The sequence below is a fragment of the Pelecanus crispus genome, chromosome 11 (assembly GCF_030463565.1).
Source record: "Pelecanus crispus isolate bPelCri1 chromosome 11, bPelCri1.pri, whole genome shotgun sequence".
Classification (NCBI taxonomy): Eukaryota; Metazoa; Chordata; class Aves; order Pelecaniformes; family Pelecanidae; genus Pelecanus; species Pelecanus crispus.
The window spans coordinates 36321098-36338109 of record NC_134653.1 but is presented as its reverse complement, the minus strand read 5'-3'; the positions used below and the strand labels follow the sequence as shown (position 1 = coordinate 36338109).

Sequence of the window (17012 nt, the reverse complement as noted above, 5' to 3'; positions counted from 1 at the left end):
GGTTGCGTCTGCAGCGCTAGCGGCCGAGGCCCTGAGGAAGCTTCAGCGCGCAGATAAAGTTATCTGCGAGGGGAACGCGTTACCAAACCTCCCCCGCTGCTCAGGCAGACCCGAAACCCGGCGGTGCCGAGCGAGCGGGGCCTCACCCGCAGCCTTCCCGTCGGGAGCTCTCCACCGCCTGCCCCGCAGCGGCACCGGGGGCGGCAAGGCGGCAGCTCACGCTCTGCATCTGCCGGGGAAGAGGGAAAAGAGCGCCTGACGCCCAGCTCGGCAGGCCTGGCACGGCGGCTGGCTGCGCGGAGCGAGGCGGGGAAGCTCCCTCAGGGCGCCCCGGCCCCTCCGCCGCCGCCGCCCCCAGCCCACGCCCGGCGCCCTGTTCGCCCGCCCGGCGCCCCGTTCGCCCGCCTCGGCGCCCCGCTCGCCCCAGCCCAGCACCCCGCCGGGCCCCGCCGCCCCACCCCCGCCCCGTTCCCCCTCACGGCCGGGCCCGCCGCGCTCCGCGGGGCACCGCCACCACGGCGCCCCCTGGCGGCCGCCGCAGCCGCCCCTCGCCCCGCCCCCTCAGCCGGCCCCGCCCCGCCGGGCGCTACCATTCCCCTCTCACCTGCGGGGGGGTGCGCGCCCCCCCCCCTCCCCGGACGGTCCCACGCGCACAGAGAGGGGCGCGCAGCGGCCTCACCGCCGGCGTGAGCTCGAAGACAGGCAGCGGCAAAGCACCTCGGTGCCCCTTCAGACGCAGCCCTGGCCCTCCCGCGGCGCCCCGGGGAGGCCCCGGTGCCGGCCAGGGGCTGTGCGGGCTCAGGCGGGCCCCCCTAGGCCCCCCGCGGCCTGGCCCTGAGGGGCTCTGCCCCCCCCCCCCGGCCGTCAGGGCGGAGCGGAGCGGAGCGCAGCCCAGCCCCGCTTGGCTCCCCCTCACAGCCTAATGCCGCGCCCTGTCGAACAGTCCCTTTTAGAATTTAAACCACCTTTTTTTTTTTTTTTTTTTTTTTTTTAATTCAGCTCCTGCACAGAAGCGGGAGCTGAAGTACCAAATTGATAATCCCCACGAAATAAAACAAGCACGCATACCAAGAGGTAAGAAATATCCTTTTTTTTTTTTTTAATTATTATTATGTTTTCTCCAAAGGCTATAAATAGAAATTCTCGTTGATTTCAACTGAGATCATGTCAGTATGGGGGCCTTTACTGTAAGCAAATAAAGGTATTTTTTTTCCAGATTGAAAGGGATAGAAAGATAGAGCTTTGGATAGACTACTGCAGATTCACTCAACAGTATGAACCAGCAAGGGATATAAATGAAAATCTAGGTAGAGTCCCTCTCCAGAACACTTTTACGCACGCACTCTGATAAAATAGAGCAAAGCCTTCACGATAAAATAAAAAAACCCCAAAACCCTAATCAAAACTCAGGTAAAATAAACAAAGCAAATCCCTTTATAAGGGACAGCTGTGCTCTGGCAAAAAAAAAAAAAAAAAAAAAAACCACTAATTCCAGAAGAAGCCATAAAATTAGAGGCTTTGGCCAGAAACCACTGAATGAAGGAGCAAAGAGCTCACTCTGGTATCCAGTAACTACCACATTACAAAGCAAGTCTCCATACAGACCCATCTAGGGAAGTGTATTGAGCACTTGGACTAATACCTGAATGCTTGGAGAGTCTTGTTCCACCCCTCCCAAAAGTGTTCCACAGGCAGGGGGGGCAGGAAGGCTGCTGCCTTTACTGGTTTTTTCTGCCACCGCTTCCACGGAGAGTTGGAAACAAGAACCAGAAGTCAAACCGCAGTTGGGGAAAGGAGAGCAAGAACTCCAGAGTATGCAGATCCCCCAAAACACTGAAAATTAAAATCAATTCCCAAAGGAAGACAGTCCTCAGACGTGTGCTTCCTGTATCATTGCACACATTCCTCTGTTCCGAGCAGCTTGACGGGAATTCAGAGTTCACACACACAAAGTGAAGGCAGATTTGATTAAAGCCCAGAGGAAGTCAGCACCGTTCCTTTCACGCAAGCTAAATTGATTCAACTCCGGATCTAGCAGATGGCGAAACAGTTTCCACCACAACCAGAAATACTAAACCAGCAGCAACACGTTTAGTGATCCACCACAGGCGACGCTAGAACATTCACGGCTGCACACTTTGAACTGCAGTCCTAACAAATTAATTTATATCTTCTCCTCACGTCTCAACTACAGGTCTGCGAAACGACACCTCAGGCGGAATTACGTGGTAGCTGCGGATCTATATACTTGAGTCTGCCCAAGCATGCGGGCAATACTGGGAGGATGACATCTCCCAAATCAAAGGTCTCGTCTTGAAATGCACCGTTCGGTCCACGTTCCAAAATTAAGCCCTCTCGCTGAGTAAGGAGTCATTTCTTTTAGACTTGCAAAGCTTTAGAAAACACAGAAAATTTGTTTCGATGCCAAAAGAATTCAGAGCAGTCAGCATGATAATGAGTTCCTAACCCATGCACGTTATTCCACAGGAAAGTCACGGATGACATGGAAAAGAAAAGCTTAATGGCATTTGGAGATCAGGTTAAGTAAAGGTGAAGAAAATAATAATAAAAAAAAGTTAATGGAGTCATAACTTTACAATAATAATAATAATAAAGAGTATATTAAAATGATTTGCCCCATCTTTATGTAGGTATTATACATATTTAAAATACTATTTTCCAGATAAACATGTAATAAAAACATTATTCAAATAGCAATTAAGATGTCCTGCATTACAAGATTCTTTTAGAAAGCTTATTTTACGTTACACTATTTTCAAGTATACCAGTCAGGTGAATCGGTCAGTGGTATAAAAAGCCTCTTTTACTTTTTCTACCACACCGGTTTCCCCACCCAGTTTCTCCCGGGCATCCGGTTCTTGATCTGCAAGCACACAAACCCCTGCTTTTCTGGATTCTTGGATTTAGAAAGGCCACTTTTTTGTAGACAAAGGGAGTTGCAAGCAGTAAGGGTCCCACGTCCAGCCACTTACTGGCTCAGTCGGAATCATCATCACAACCATCACTGCCTTCGAGATCGCTGCCGTTCTATAAGGTAAAATAGAAAATGGGTTGTCAGTATTTCATTTACATCTAGAGACTGACCTAAATCAAAGACACTGACTTTAAACTTCTCCAAAAGTATCAGAAAATGGGGCTAGATCCCCACTTCATGTCTTAGAACCATCTATTGTAACAAACTTCTGCGATGGTAAATGACGCTTCTTGTAGCAAAAATATTGTGCCTTGGATTACACCCACCAGCAGAAGAAATTTCTTCTCATTTATATTTACAAGTGCATGATTACAGCCTGCAGTACGTGGGAAACCTAAAGTGGGGTAATAGCGTGAAATGTTGATGTTTAAAATAAGCACAGGTGAGACAAGGTAACCAGTGCTTTTTCATGCAAGTCCCTCAACAGTTAAGTTTGTTACATTGTCTAAAGCCAGATTTGAGAATGTTGTTTGTCTCCTGCAGAGAATTTACGTCCAAACTGTATTAGAAATGCGTGAGGGCTCACTAATACTTGTTTAAAAATGAAGTCAGTTGTACAGAGTAGTATGAGGGAAGTACTACAAATGTTAGCAACTTACGAGGAAACTGAAGTCTGAGTTCTTAACCGGGAGCCACTCCTTCAGGAGTAAATCAATACAGTGCGAGAAATTTGGGGGGTTTATGTAATTTTTTGAAGCAAGTACTTTGACTGATGTGATTGGCATCAAAGGATTTTATAAAGAAAGGTTAACATGACAATATGCCTGTAGTTACTCCTTTTTTCCCCCACCACCGCTTGCTGAAAACGTATAAAGCCCCAATTCCCATGAACTTAACGTTGACAATTTAATATCCTACCACAAAACAAATTCCGAGGGACTTAGACAGTTGCCTTCGTAACAGCAAGCACAGCTCACCGAAGTGCAAACAGCCTGCAAAATCTCCAAAGAGTCTGTCATATCATGCCTTATTTATCCTCCTCCAGACAGCTTGTGCTAACTGCGATGCCAAAACTGTATTTGGTCACGTTTATCTAAAGCGAGCAGACCTGCCTCCCGCCAGCAATACATGAGTGATTCCGAACCTGCCAGCAGTTAACTCCTGTCAGCAGCAGCATCAAGAGCCCCGAGCCAGGTGAGGGTTCTCTGCACCACAGTCTCTTTGGGTCCCATTTAACCAAACTAACGTGGCATTTGTCATAACCTCCTGTCTCAAATGTCCTCATACAGCGCTACGCTTCAGAAAAACAATTACCACAAGTACAGAAATAACCCTGAGAAATTTCTGGTATCTTGCTTGTACTATTCAACGAGGCAGTAAATTGTGTATGTTGAAACTCTTTCTCATACTCAAACAAAAAATGGCAGAGACAGGATTAAACCTAACATTCTTCAGAGCAGGATCGTTATCTACACAAAACAAAGCTAGTTTTAAAGACTCCGTTAAGTTAAAAAAAAAAAAAAAAAGGTAATTATTTTCTTCTAAGTTGCACTACACAGAATTATTAGCCCTGCTCATCATTCATCCTTCAAGGATTTGCCAGCCCTGTGACCAAGAAAATGTGAATTACATCCAGAACTGTAAGGTATCTTTAGGTCATCAAGTCCAAACTCCGACTCAAGCAGGGCTTCGAAATCAGATCGGGTTGATCAGGAACTTGTCCGATCAAGCACTGTTGTATTCTAAGTCACTCCAGTCGTTGTCAATTTAAAGAAAATACTTTGTGAGATTGACTCAAGATTCCTCGTGTTGTTTCCAACCTACTTTAGCACATCCCAAACATCTTTATACTCTTTTCTCGTGAGGCTATTCTACATCTCAACCAGAAAAAAAAAAAAAAATTCTTTAACTTAAAACTGAAATTTTCTTTGGGTTAAAAATGTATTCAACATCTTTTGTTTTATTGTAACTTACAGCCGATAGCAGTTCCTGCTGTCAGAAATCAGATTTCACAATATCCCATTTTATTCAGTAGTTGTTGTTCTGATGACCCATTTTGAGCTCATGGCAGATTGACTTAAAAAAGCTGGTCCTAAATTTCCCCCTGATTCCAAACCTTATCTAGCGAGCAGGGCATTACACAGAATGAGAATTAGCCCCAAATCAGCAAATACGAAGAGCCAACCAAATTGTCAACCCGCAAACTAGTGTCTCAAACAGCTTCACAATAGCAAAGGCTGGTAACATGTCCGTCATTTCCCGTTGCCAGTTTAAGATTCTGCAGATTGGCCGGTGCTTTAAAGCCTTCCTTCCTGCCTCCCCCCAGCTGCCCCAGGCAAAACCCTGCAAAAATAACACTTTGTATAGTTCGCTCCACTGTCATCAAGTGCAGAAAGACGGAAAAGGTAATAAACATTTCATACTCCAGATGACTGTCATCTTCCACAGCATACTCATGGAAAACAAACATGTTACTAATGGAAGAGCTACTTCAACGTGACAGCTTCCATTTGATAAAATAATGGCTTCAATCATTACCTTTGAATGTTTGTTGTTAGCTTGCATCCCGACAACAGACGAGTTGAAGTCATGAATGGGGAGGGTGTTTAGCCAGTTCACCATGGATTTCTCTTCCCTTTCTGTGTTGATAATGGTGGGATAGATATACTGCTCTTTGAAAACAGCAATCTTCTCCTCCTCCTCTGTCCACTCCAGCGGCTCATGCAGCCCATCGTTTCCAAAACGTCTGTTGTACTTTTCAAAGTGTACTCTTTCCAAGACCAGCCCAAGTCCTGGAGCTTTGGGGACATCTACTTTCTCCTCTCCCCAGCTGAGCTCCATGATAGACTCGGCAGCGTAACCTTTCACGATAGCTATCACCAGCCCAATCATCTTCCTTATCTGATGCATCATGAAACTCTGCCCTTTCACTTTGATGACTGCAAATTCGATGTTCTCCCTCACGAACGGCTCTCCGCAGTACATCTCCATTATGTACCGCTTGGCGCTGGGGTCCCTGGGTCCCTTCTGAGATGTGAAGTTGTGGAAGTTGTGCGTTCCTTTATAGCACGCAAGCAGTTTATTGACTTTTTCAAGGGTCTCTTTGTCCAGTCGATAAACCTCTTCTTGCACATCGTGGTCTTTATGGGCAAAGGCAAATGTTGGCAGCATGTAAGAGTAGGTTCTGGCGTCACATTTGTTCTTGGAGTTGAATCCCCCAGTGACTCTCTTCAGACCTTATTTTAAAAGCGACATTAGGTTTTTGAATCAGTAGGTTACAATCTGACTGTGATCTCACTCCTACCAACAAGAATAATCTTTAAATAAAATACCAGCAAAAGATAGAAAGGTTTATTTTATAGGACCCTAATTGCAAACTAACAGAAACATACGGATTTGTGTTAAAACTAAACAGCTTACAAGTAAAATCACAATGGTAAGGGAGAGACCTTCTGCAGGAGAAAGCTCCTCTTTGCAAGCATTTTCTCTGCCCACTCCAGCATCCTTACCCAGAATTCTGATGTGAGAAGGAAGATGGTTATTGATCTTTTCTAAGATGTCATCTATTAGCCTGACCTTTAGCGACACAATCTGTCCAGCTGCAGACACACCCTATAAAAACACACAAACACATCGTTATGTACCTTGGAAGCTCTGGGATAGCACTTGCAGAATTGAAATAGCCGAAGAACAAGTTTATTCCTTTTTCTCACTGGTCGTTTCAGGCCGAAGCGAGGCAAAGGCAAGGCCGCAGGCAGAAATCCAAGTCAGAGCACTCCTGGAAGACCTGCTGGTGCTGTACAGCCATACCGCACCTTAGCAATCTTAGCTAGCAGAACGCTGCGCTCCCTTCCGTGACATCCCACTGTATTTGACTGCTATTAAGTAAAGCACCAACTGAAAACAAATGACTTGGACGTAAGACCAGCTCTGAACTCCAGTTCAGGCTCAGAACCCCGCTGTGGCGGGCTTAAAAACAACCGAGACGCAGCTAAACTCGCACGCACCCCGTCAGCCAGGCAGCACCAACAACGAGGAGCAGCAGCAGGCCGGGAGGCTGCAGCAGACGACCGTGACAGAAACGCAAAGTTTAAGTAGGAAGCACCAGCTTTACAAACACCATCTAATCAGTACCCTGCGCTCTCTAAGTATTTGCTTGTGCTTAAGTTTAGTAGTGGACAAAAGGAGAAGTTTGAAGCAACGTTCAGCATAAACGGTATTTGCTATTGGATCTGACTCTAGATGACGCTTTCCCAGCCCATCCCAGTAGCACTGGCAGGGGTACCCCAGAGTTTATGGGAGCGCAGGCCCTAGCCAACGTACCTTATCTGTTCGAGCACACCGCTGAAAAGACATTTTCTTCATATCTTCCCCGTGGTTTTCTGGGATGCAGCCTGACTGAACGAGGGCAGATACTAAGTCATCTTCAATCGTCTTGAACTGTGAAGATCCCACATTTCTCTACAAGAGGACATACAGTACAAATAAGAAATAGGACAAATAGTAATAATTGGATAACTGAAAAATTCTGTAAATCAAGCACTGTTGCAAAATTCTTTAAGTCTTCCCTTCACAGCCCCAAAGGCACTGCCATTCTCTAACGAAACTAACTGTACTTTACCAGGGAGCATTAATAAAACATCTGTTGTCCTGGTTTTGGCTGGGATAGAGTTAATTTTCTTCCCAGTAGCTGGCGTAATGCTGTGGTTTGGATTTAGTAGCAGAAGAATGTTGATAACACACTGATGGTTTAGTTGTTGCTCAGCACTGCTTGTGCCAGTCAAGGACTTTGCAGCTTCCCCTGCTCTGCCAGGGGCACAAGAAGCTGGGAGGGGGCACAGCCAGGAGAGTTGATCCCAACTGCCCCAAGGGCCATTCCATACCATACGGCGTCATGGGCAGTATAGAAACTGGGGGGGTTGGCCGGGGAGCAGCGATCGCTGCTGGGAACTGGCTGGGCATCGGTCGGCGGGTGGTGAGCAATTGCATTGGGCATCACTTGCTTTGGATATTGTTATTATTATCATTATTATACTGTTACTATTAGCATTACTATTTGACTTTATTTCAATTCTTAAACTGTTCTTATCTCACCCCAGGAGTGTTTCTCACTCTCACTCCTCCGATTCTCTCCCCCATCCCATCGGGGTAGGGGGAGTGAGCGAGCAGCTGCGTGGTGCTTGGTTGCTGGCTGGGGCTAAACCACGACAAAAAACTTTACCAGGGAGTGTTAATAAGACATCCACATTCTGATTTACCTTTTACTGTTATTGCAAGTAAAGGATTGTTTCTAATTTTACTGTGCAATACTTCTGCAGCGGAGGTTTTCTGAGGATTCCTTCAACTGCATGAAAAAAAGCATGAAGGGAACACCTTTCCAGTGCCTGCAAGTTAGCAGCTGCTGCTCCAAACCCAGCCTCCGCAAATTCTGCTTCTAGAAATCAGGCAGGGTTCTTCTGCTCAGTTCGCCTCGGCTGTTGTGCAAGGCAGACTATAGTTTTCTCCAGTGACTTCTGCACACAACTCACAGATGAACTAGAACAGAAATGCACAACTCTGCTTGCGCATGAGGCCTCAAAGCACACGCCCTCGATACGAACCATCCAATTACGAGCGCAGTAAAGCCGACAGGCATTTACACTGATGTGCCCACAAGCATGAGATTTACTGCTGCTGAACAAATCTACTTGGTTTAGCCTACTAAACTGGTGGTGTTGGGTTGACTGTTGGACTGACGATCTTAGAGGTCCTTTCCAGCCTTAGTGATTCTATTCTAGTTTTACTTTCATTAAAAAAATAATCCAGCCACCAAGCCAGGAAACATGAAATTAATTATGACTCTCCCCTTAACTAGTTTAGTGGTGGAACTTGGTAGCATTAGGTTAATGGTTGGACTGGATGATCTTAAAGGGCTTTTCCAACCTAAATGATTCTGTGATTCTACTTTGTTGCATAAACATGAAAGACTCCCTTCCCTGTCGGCCTGCAGTGTTAGGTTAATGGTTGGACTTGATGATCTTGAAGGTCTTTTCCAACCTAAATGATTCGATGATTCAATCTTATCAATTATCCCCTGGAGCTTTTAAAGTATGCCTCCATAAACATGAAATTGCTACTCTCCCCTTAATTGGTTTAGTGGTGGACTTGGCAGTGTGAGGTTAATGGTTGGACTGGATGATCTTAAAGGTCTTTTCCAACCTAAACGATTCTATGATTCTATGATTCTAAGAGTATGTGGAGCTTGCAGTACACCAAGAGGAGCAGCAGATGGAGCAAGCTCATCCTCTTGCTGCCAATACTGTGCGCCGCAAAACCATCCCTGAACAGGCTCGAATTCACTGCTCCAATGCTGCTGCTCTAACAAAGCAACATCCCTTTTCTTCCACACGCAAACACCGATGTCTTGCAACAGTTTTCCTGTTTCTAAACCGCTACAAGCCGCCCCATTAGAGTGCATTAGAAAAAGGAGAATTTAAAATGTCTTCAAGTACATTAATCTTTTTAAAAGTACAAGGGACGGCAACGTCAACGCAAATTTCATTCAAATACGCAGCTCAGTTCTCTGGAATCCGCACGTAGTGAGACAACTTGAGGTCTAACCTACAAGAAACCTAGCCTGACTGCTTTGAAATGGAAAGCTTTAACCAGAAGCGGGAGCGCTGGGCAGAAGGGGATCATGCAACAGCGCTCCAGGTTGTGACGGAACTGCAGCGCCCGTGCTTTCAGTCTCCTCAAGAGCCTCATCTGCAGCAATTTTTGAAAGATCTTCTGCTGATGCTCTGTGCTAAAGGCAGACTCACTAGAATCGCCAAGTATCAGAGGTGTCCCGCTGACCTTTTTTTATTCAAGTTACCACCAAGCCATCTGAAGCCAGGTGTGCACTGTTCCTGCCCCAGCTTTCCAAACTGCAACTGCTTCCCTACTCAGTCACTACGGCTATAGTTAGAAACCTAAGAGACTCCAAAAAAAAAAAGCAGGCCAGGTTGTTTTGCCAAACGACATACTTGCATCCCGTGGTAGCCTTTCCCTGAATACGCCATCAACAACACGATCTTCCTTTTGGGTGACTTTTTATTCCGATCCTCCGCGTCCTCCTCCTCCGCGTCTGTCTTCAACTTTTTGTGCCGATGTCCATTTTCTCCCGGCCTTTCCACCGCCTCGCCGCTGCTGCTCAGTCTCTTCGTCTGGCTGGCGACCGCCGCTCTCGACTCCTCCGCCATTGCGAGAGCCTGCAAGGGACGGCACGGCAGACGGGGCTCAGCGAGAATCTGTGCCAAACCCCACGGCTCCAGCCCCCGGAGCGGCGGAGCGGGGCACCCGGGGCTGCTCAACGCGCTGCAGGCGGGACGGGGGCCCGGCCCTGCCCCCTCCCCGGCCGCGTCCCCGCCCCGGGGCCTGCACGGCGGCCCTCGGCCCGGCACGGCGGCCCCCGGCCCGGCACGGCGGCCCTCGGCCCGGCACGGCGAGGCGGGGGCGAGCCGAGGCGGATCCGTCCCCCCGCGGCCCACCCGGCCTCTCCCACCTGCCCCGCGCCGAGCGGCGGAGCGCGGCGGCCCGCCGGGTACCTACGCTGCGGGGCCGGCGCCAGGGCCCGCCGCACGCCGCGCTGCCCGGGGCGCGGAGCCCGCGGCTCACAGCCCCCAGAGCCCAGCGCAGCATCGTCCCCGAGCGCAGGGCCCCGGCCCCGGCCCCGGCCTCCCGCCGCCACTTACGCGGGCGCTGCGGGGCGACGCCGCGGCGCCAGAGCGACTGGTGCGGTACGGCGGCCGCGCGGGGACACGGCGGGGCGGGGCCAGGGACCGGGAAAGGGGCGGAGCGAGAGGCGGGGCGAGGATGGGCAGAGGGGCGGGAAAGGGGCGGGGAAACGGGCGGGGAAACGGGCGGGGCGCGGGGCGGAGCTGGGGCGGGGCGAGGGCGGAGCTGGGCCGAAGAGGGCGGAGATAGGGGCAGGGCGAGGGCGGAGGGCGGAGCTAAGGGCGGGGCGGAGGGCGGAGATAGGGGCGGAGCGATGGGTTGAGGGCGGGGAGAGGGGCGGAGCGATGGTTGGAGGGCGGGGACATGGGCGGGGCACTGGGCGGAGGGCGGAGCTAGGGGCGAGGCTAGGGGCGGAGCGATTGGTGGACGGCGGGGCGAGGGGCGGGACGATTGGTTGAGGGCGGGGACATGGGCGGGGCGAGGGGCGGAGGGCGCGGCTGGGGCGGGGTGGAGGGCGGAGCTAGGGGCGGGGTTAGGGGCGGAGCGATTGGTGGAGGGCGGGGAGAGGGGCGGGGCGATTGGTTGAGGGCGGGGACATGGGCGGGGCGCTGGGCGCTGGGCGGGGCGAGGGGCGGGCGGGCGCTGAGGGGAGCGGGCCGGGGCCAGGGCCGGGGCCGGGGCCTGGGCCTGGGCCTGGTGCCCGGGCGGCTCCGGGCCTGCGGGATTCGGGCCCGGGCAACCCCCGCGGCTCCCCGCTGCCAGCCGCTCCGCCGGGCCGCGCTGTGCCGGGGCTACGATCCCCCCCGGCCCCTCCTCGGGGCGTCCGCAGGGGCGGGCCCGCGCCGCCGCGTAATGGCGGCAGCAAAGCCGCGGCCGCCGGCACCGCGCATCGGCCTCCCCGCGGGCCCGGGCCTCCCCGCGGCACCGGCTGCGGGGCCCGAGCGTTCGGGGGTGGCGGGGAGGGATGCCGAGACGCTGCCGGGCCCGGGCAGCCATTTCCAGGCGCGAGGGCCCTGCCCGCCGCCTCCATTTGCCGCCGGGGCAGCCCCTGCCCGGGCCCACCTGCGGCGCAGGGGCTCTGGGGAGCCCCGAGGCCTGGGCAGCACTAAACCAAGGGGCAGCGGCGGGAAAGGCAAGCGAACGCGTGCATCCCTGGGGTGAATACTAGCTGTAGAAGGAAACGGGCTCACGCTGCGCCAGGGGAGGTTTAGGTTGGAAATTAGGAAAAATTTCTTCATGGAAAGGGTGGTCAAGCATTGGAACAGGCTGCCCAGAGAGGTGGGGGAGTCCCCATCCCTGGAAGTGTTCAAAAAACGGGCAGAGGTGGCACCTGGGGACATGGTTTAGTGGGCATGGGGGTGTTGGGTTGATGGTTGGACTGATGATCTTGGAGATCCTTTTCAACCTTAATGATTCCTAGTTTTACTTTCATTATAAATAATCCAGCCACCAAGCCAGGAAACATGAAATTATTCCTCTCCCCTTAATTGGTTTAGTGTGGACTTGGTAGTGTAGGTTAATGGTTGGACTGGATGATCTTAAAGGTCTTTTCCAACCTAAACAATTCAATGATTCTATGATTTTTGTTTCCCTTTACAAACTACCCAGGGCAACTAGCGCTGCCAGTCAGGCTGAGATGAGGCCAGGGAATTCCTCACACGGCACGCAGCTCTGCCAGGAGAAGCTCAAGGCTTCCCTTCCCAGCGGGACGCAACGCTGGTCCCTGTCCCCTCCTTTCCATGCAGCTTCTGCCAGCATCAAGCACAGGCACCTACGATTTCATTTTCCCCGTTGGGCTTTCCTCCGGACAGCTTTCCCAAGCAATCGTCGTGCTCGTGTCTTCTGCAACACGTTTTTCTCTGCAACGATGTGCTTAACGGGAAAGCTGCGTACAGCAGGCACCCTTATCGGGCAACGGCGCGTACCTCCCAAAAAGCCAAACGCACCTGCAAGTTGTTCTGTAACGCTGCGAGCTTCAGCGCTTCACAGCTGGAGCGACCCGGCGAGGATGCGGGTTCCCTGGCACGCTGCGAGATCAGCGTGCGAGAGCTCGGCTCCGTCCTTCAGCTGGAAAATGGAAGGGTTGGCGTTCCCAAGCAGGCCAGATTATCAGACGTGGGCTCGTTATTTCTGCTAGTAAGGGGAAGAAATGCAGCCCATCCTTTTTTTTTTTTTTGAACCGACGCTTCTGAGTGCTTTCAGCAGCGGCGTGGGGCAAGGGGAAGGTTTATCGCACGGCCCCAGCTGCAGTTTGTTTAGAGAAGTGATAAAGGATCGCGTGTCAGGGTGCAGCACTGCTGCCAAGGGAGACTGGGAATACAAATTTCTTTATCGCTTTGACCAGGGCATCTGAATCTCTTTTTTTTTTGCCTCATTTCCTTAGAAAGTGAAGCTTATGCAATCGCGCTGCTTGTCTGTCCACCACCGTCTCTTCCTCCTCCCTCCCTGCCGTGATTTCTGAACGTGGCTCATCGCAGCTGAAGCTGAGAGAGGGGAGAAGGCCCCAGCCCGTATGGAAAAACGCCGATGGGACAGGAGCAAGACCTACGTGAGGGAAAAGCTTGGGTATCCCAGCCTCTTGCCCATGCCAAGAGCAGCAAAGGCGCTTCGAAACAGGCAGCGCGACCTCTGCTCCCATCCCCCGCACGGCACGTGCTGCCTCTTTCCTTTTTGAGTTCTCTGTTTTATCTTTAAACAGCCGGCTACTAAAGGCGAGGAGGAGATGAAAGCCGCTTGCCAGAGCTGCTGCTGTGGGTCCGTTCTGGGGAGGTGGCGGCAGGAAGGCAGACCCTCAGGGATGCAAAAATATGAAAACGCGGCAGCAACGCGGCCGCGGCTTCTGGCGCGGCGCAGAAGGTCCCGCTGCAGGTCGCCGCGAAGCCCGCGCGCTTGCTCGGATTTGATTCGCGGCGCACAGCGAGCGCCCAACACCTGCAGGAGTTTAATTAACAAGGGCGGGGGTTCATTCCTCTCACCCGCACGCCCCGGATTAAATTGGAACTGGTGCAGGCAATCGGCGAGGTTCCCTGCTCTTTATGCGAGGAGCAGAACAGTTCATCGGTGTTTAATAGGAGCGGTAAAATTAAAGCACGTCTGCTTGGCATGACGTGAGAGCGAGCTGCCGTCAGGTTTACTCAGCAGTGAAATCAGCCTCGTAAAAGCGTTCCAGGTACAAGCGCATCCGGGGACTCCCGGACAGTCACCCCTTTGCCGAGCAGCCAGCCCGCGCGGGGAGCGAAGTAGCTGCAGGACGGGGGCTCGAGCAGAGTCGTGGTTTGAGGCGTATTGATTTTATTTTCATAATGACGTTGGTATCAACCCTTACTTCCTCAAAACTGGCTCGTAAGAGCGCTCGCGGAGCGTCCTTTGAAGCTTTTCTGGCAAGAAACCTGCATTTGACGCTGCTCGCTTAAGCCCAGTCTTAGAAATACGTAATTTAACATATTTTCTGAAAGTGTCCCAATCTCCTGCCAGGTTTCAGCTCCCAGGAGGGGGCCAGTTCTGGTTCTATTGTCCCCAAAAATGCTGGTTTTACAACAGAAACGTCCCAGAGAAGTTTGTATCCCTGGCGCTACGTGCCATCCCTCCTCCAGGGCCTGGCACCCATCGTCAGCGCTTCATTCGTGGTAATAAATTGAAATAAATCCGCGCGCTAGGATTGTCTGGAGAGCGTTAGCCGCCGGTCCGCCGAGCTGCGGCAGCCGTCGCCTCCCCGCACACGCGGCCCTTCCCCTCCTGCCGCAAAAAATCTCGGCAGCCCTCACCGCTTCCAGCGTCGGAGGCGAGTGGGAGCGCGCCATCAGACCGGCCGCAACGCGCCGCCGTGGGAGAGGACGTCGGCTTCAACACCGCGGAGCTGAAAGGCGCCGTGAAAGAGTTAACGCCTCGCGAAACAAAGCTTTAGAAGAGCCAGCGACTAGAAAGGGGAATACTTGATCTTGGTTCAACGCACGCGGTTCTACTTCCTTGATGTCACTCAGCCGCCTCCCATCTTTTGGAGTTGAACGAGCGCGTTTCCATTGACGTCCTTACCAACAACTAAATATAAAACGCGGGAACGAAGCCAGAAGCCCTGGGAGAATTGCTCGGGTTTGTTTTCTCCTCGGATCAACGGCAGCGTAACGTCACGGTCAACGTGGAGGAAGTTGGGCGATTTTTCACTGGTGCTTTTAAACCCTTCGGGCCCCGTGGTTTAGCGCTCATTAGGCGACCCCGTCCATTTCTGTTGTTTGAGTCTTCCCGGCTCGTGCTTCCCCCCCTTTGCTCTGCTGCCCGTGGACAAGTCCCACGGATTCAGCATTCCCTGACCCCACGGGTCTGACGCACCCTCCTCCATCCCTCGTTTGGCTGCAGCTTTTCCACCTGAACCTTTAAACTTCAGCTTCAAAAAGAAACCCCCTCCCTTACCCTCAGCATCAGAAACTCCTATACACATATTCCTTACCACAATCCCCTGCCGCAGGGAACACGCGCAAAGTTTTTCCACAAAAGGGGGCTTTCCATGTTAAAAATGGTTGGACTGGATGATCTTAAAGGTCTTTTCCAACCTAAACGATTCGATGATTCTATGAAAAACTGAATAAACGCCCCACCAAACCCCCAAAACCCAAAGATCCAAGTGTGCTGAGCTGTCAAGACTTCAAGCACCACCAGCATTTATATTTATTTAGCCCTGGCCAGCTTGCCGAGGCTGCCGTAGCACCTCGCCCAGGTCGTGCCGCCACCACCACCACGTTTTTGCCGGGTGGAAGCGCAGCTTCTCAGGGCTGGCCCCAGGGCCGATGCCGCTGCAGCGCGGGGCAGCTCCGCCGGGAAAAGGAACCGACCCTCCCTGCGCGCGAGTCCCCGTGAAGGACGACGGACCGGAGCCCGGCGCTTCCAGGCAGGACCGTTCTCACGGAGCCGACGCGCGGCGTCCGATTCCCTGCAGTGGGAAAGGCAGGGGCAGGAAACAGAAGTTATAAATAGGGCTGAGCAAGAATAATAACAAAAAAAAAAAAGCCAATTCCAGCTCATGGTAAATTAAGATTTTGAAATAGGGTCTTTTCTTACAAGAAAACAATGCAGGAACTGCGTGGGGTGATGCTGAGTCACACGGGGGTGCTGGGCAGGGCTCTCCCCAGGGATGCTCCTGGCCAACGGTAACGTGCACGGTCCTGCATGCGGAGTTTTGGGAAATGTTTGGTGGGATTATGGTATTTGGCTCCTGAAAGTTCACAGCTCTGTTGTTCCAGCTTCTGTAAGAGCAGAAGGACCGGACTAATTAACTCGGGACCTCTCTCGCGTCCCAGACGCAGAGCTTAGCTTTTCATCTTAGAATATTCCAATTCAGAGCAGGGATGACAACTCGTGCGCCTGAATCCAGGACCAACGCCCACAGCATCTTCCTTGTGCTTTTTTTGTACAGCTGGGTGGGCAAGAGTAAACTGAGCCCCGTGCCATTCTGTTCAAATGCCAAATTGCAATGAGTACGAACACGGCAGGAAAATATTTAATCTTAATTAAAAATACCCAAATCTTGCCACTACACTCACACTTCGGGTACCTCTCTTGTAAAGCAACAAGCTTCCCGGTTCTGTTGATTAAAAAACCAAAAGCTAGAGTTTAAATTAATGCATATTTGTCAGGAATGGTGTGGCCAGCAGGAGCAGGGACGTGATCGTCCCCCTGTACTCGGCGCTGGTGAGGCCGCACCTGGAATGCTGTGTCCAGTTTTGGGCCCCTCAGCACAAGAAGGACATTGGGGTGCTGGAGCGTGTTCAGAAAAAGGCAACGGAGCTGGGGAAGGGTCTGGAGCACAGGGCTGGTGGGGAGCGGCTGAGGGAGCTGGGGGTGTTCAGCCTGGAGAAGAGGAGGCTGAGGGGAGACCTGATCGCTCTCTACAACTGCCTGAAAGGAGGGGGCAGGGAGGGGGGTGTTGGGCTCTGCTCCCAAGTAAGAAGTGATAGGACAAAAGGAAATGGTCTTAAGTTGCACCAGGGGAGGTTTAGATTGGATATTGGGAGAAATTTCTTCACGGAAAGGGTGGCCAAGCATTGGAACAGGCTGCCCAGAGAGGTGGTGGAGTCCCCATCCCTGGAGGGGTTCAAAAAACGGGCAGAGGTGGCACTTTGGGACATGGTTTAGTGGGCATGGGGGTGTTGGGTTGATGGTTGGACTGATGATCTTAGAGATCCTTTCCAACCTTAGTGATTCCTAGTTTTTACTGTCATTAAAAAATAATCTAGCCACCAAGCCAGGAAACATGAAATGAATTCTTACTCTGCCCTTAATTGGTTTAGTGGTAGACTTGGTAGTGTGAGGTTAATGGTTGGACTGGATGATCTTAAAGGTCTTCTCCAACCCAAACGATTCGATGATTCTGTAACTATTAGGTCTCAGA

At 51.8% G+C, this 17012-nt stretch overlaps 1 protein-coding gene across 1 annotated transcript; it reads right to left on the bottom strand.

The window, feature by feature from the left end:
* Positions 1-2628: 2628 nt before the first annotated feature.
* On the bottom strand, positions 2629-10594 carry PUS1 (pseudouridine synthase 1). The gene is made up of 6 exons (XM_075718416.1): positions 10505-10594; positions 9940-10164; positions 7259-7396; positions 6445-6547; positions 5474-6171; positions 2629-3048 (listed from the first exon to the last, which is right to left on the bottom strand). The coding sequence occupies exons 1-6, from the start codon at positions 10592-10594 to the stop codon at positions 2998-3000; spliced, it is 1305 nt and encodes a 434-aa protein (XP_075574531.1). The 3' UTR covers positions 2629-2997.
* Between the last annotated feature and the right edge of the window lie 6418 nt (positions 10595-17012).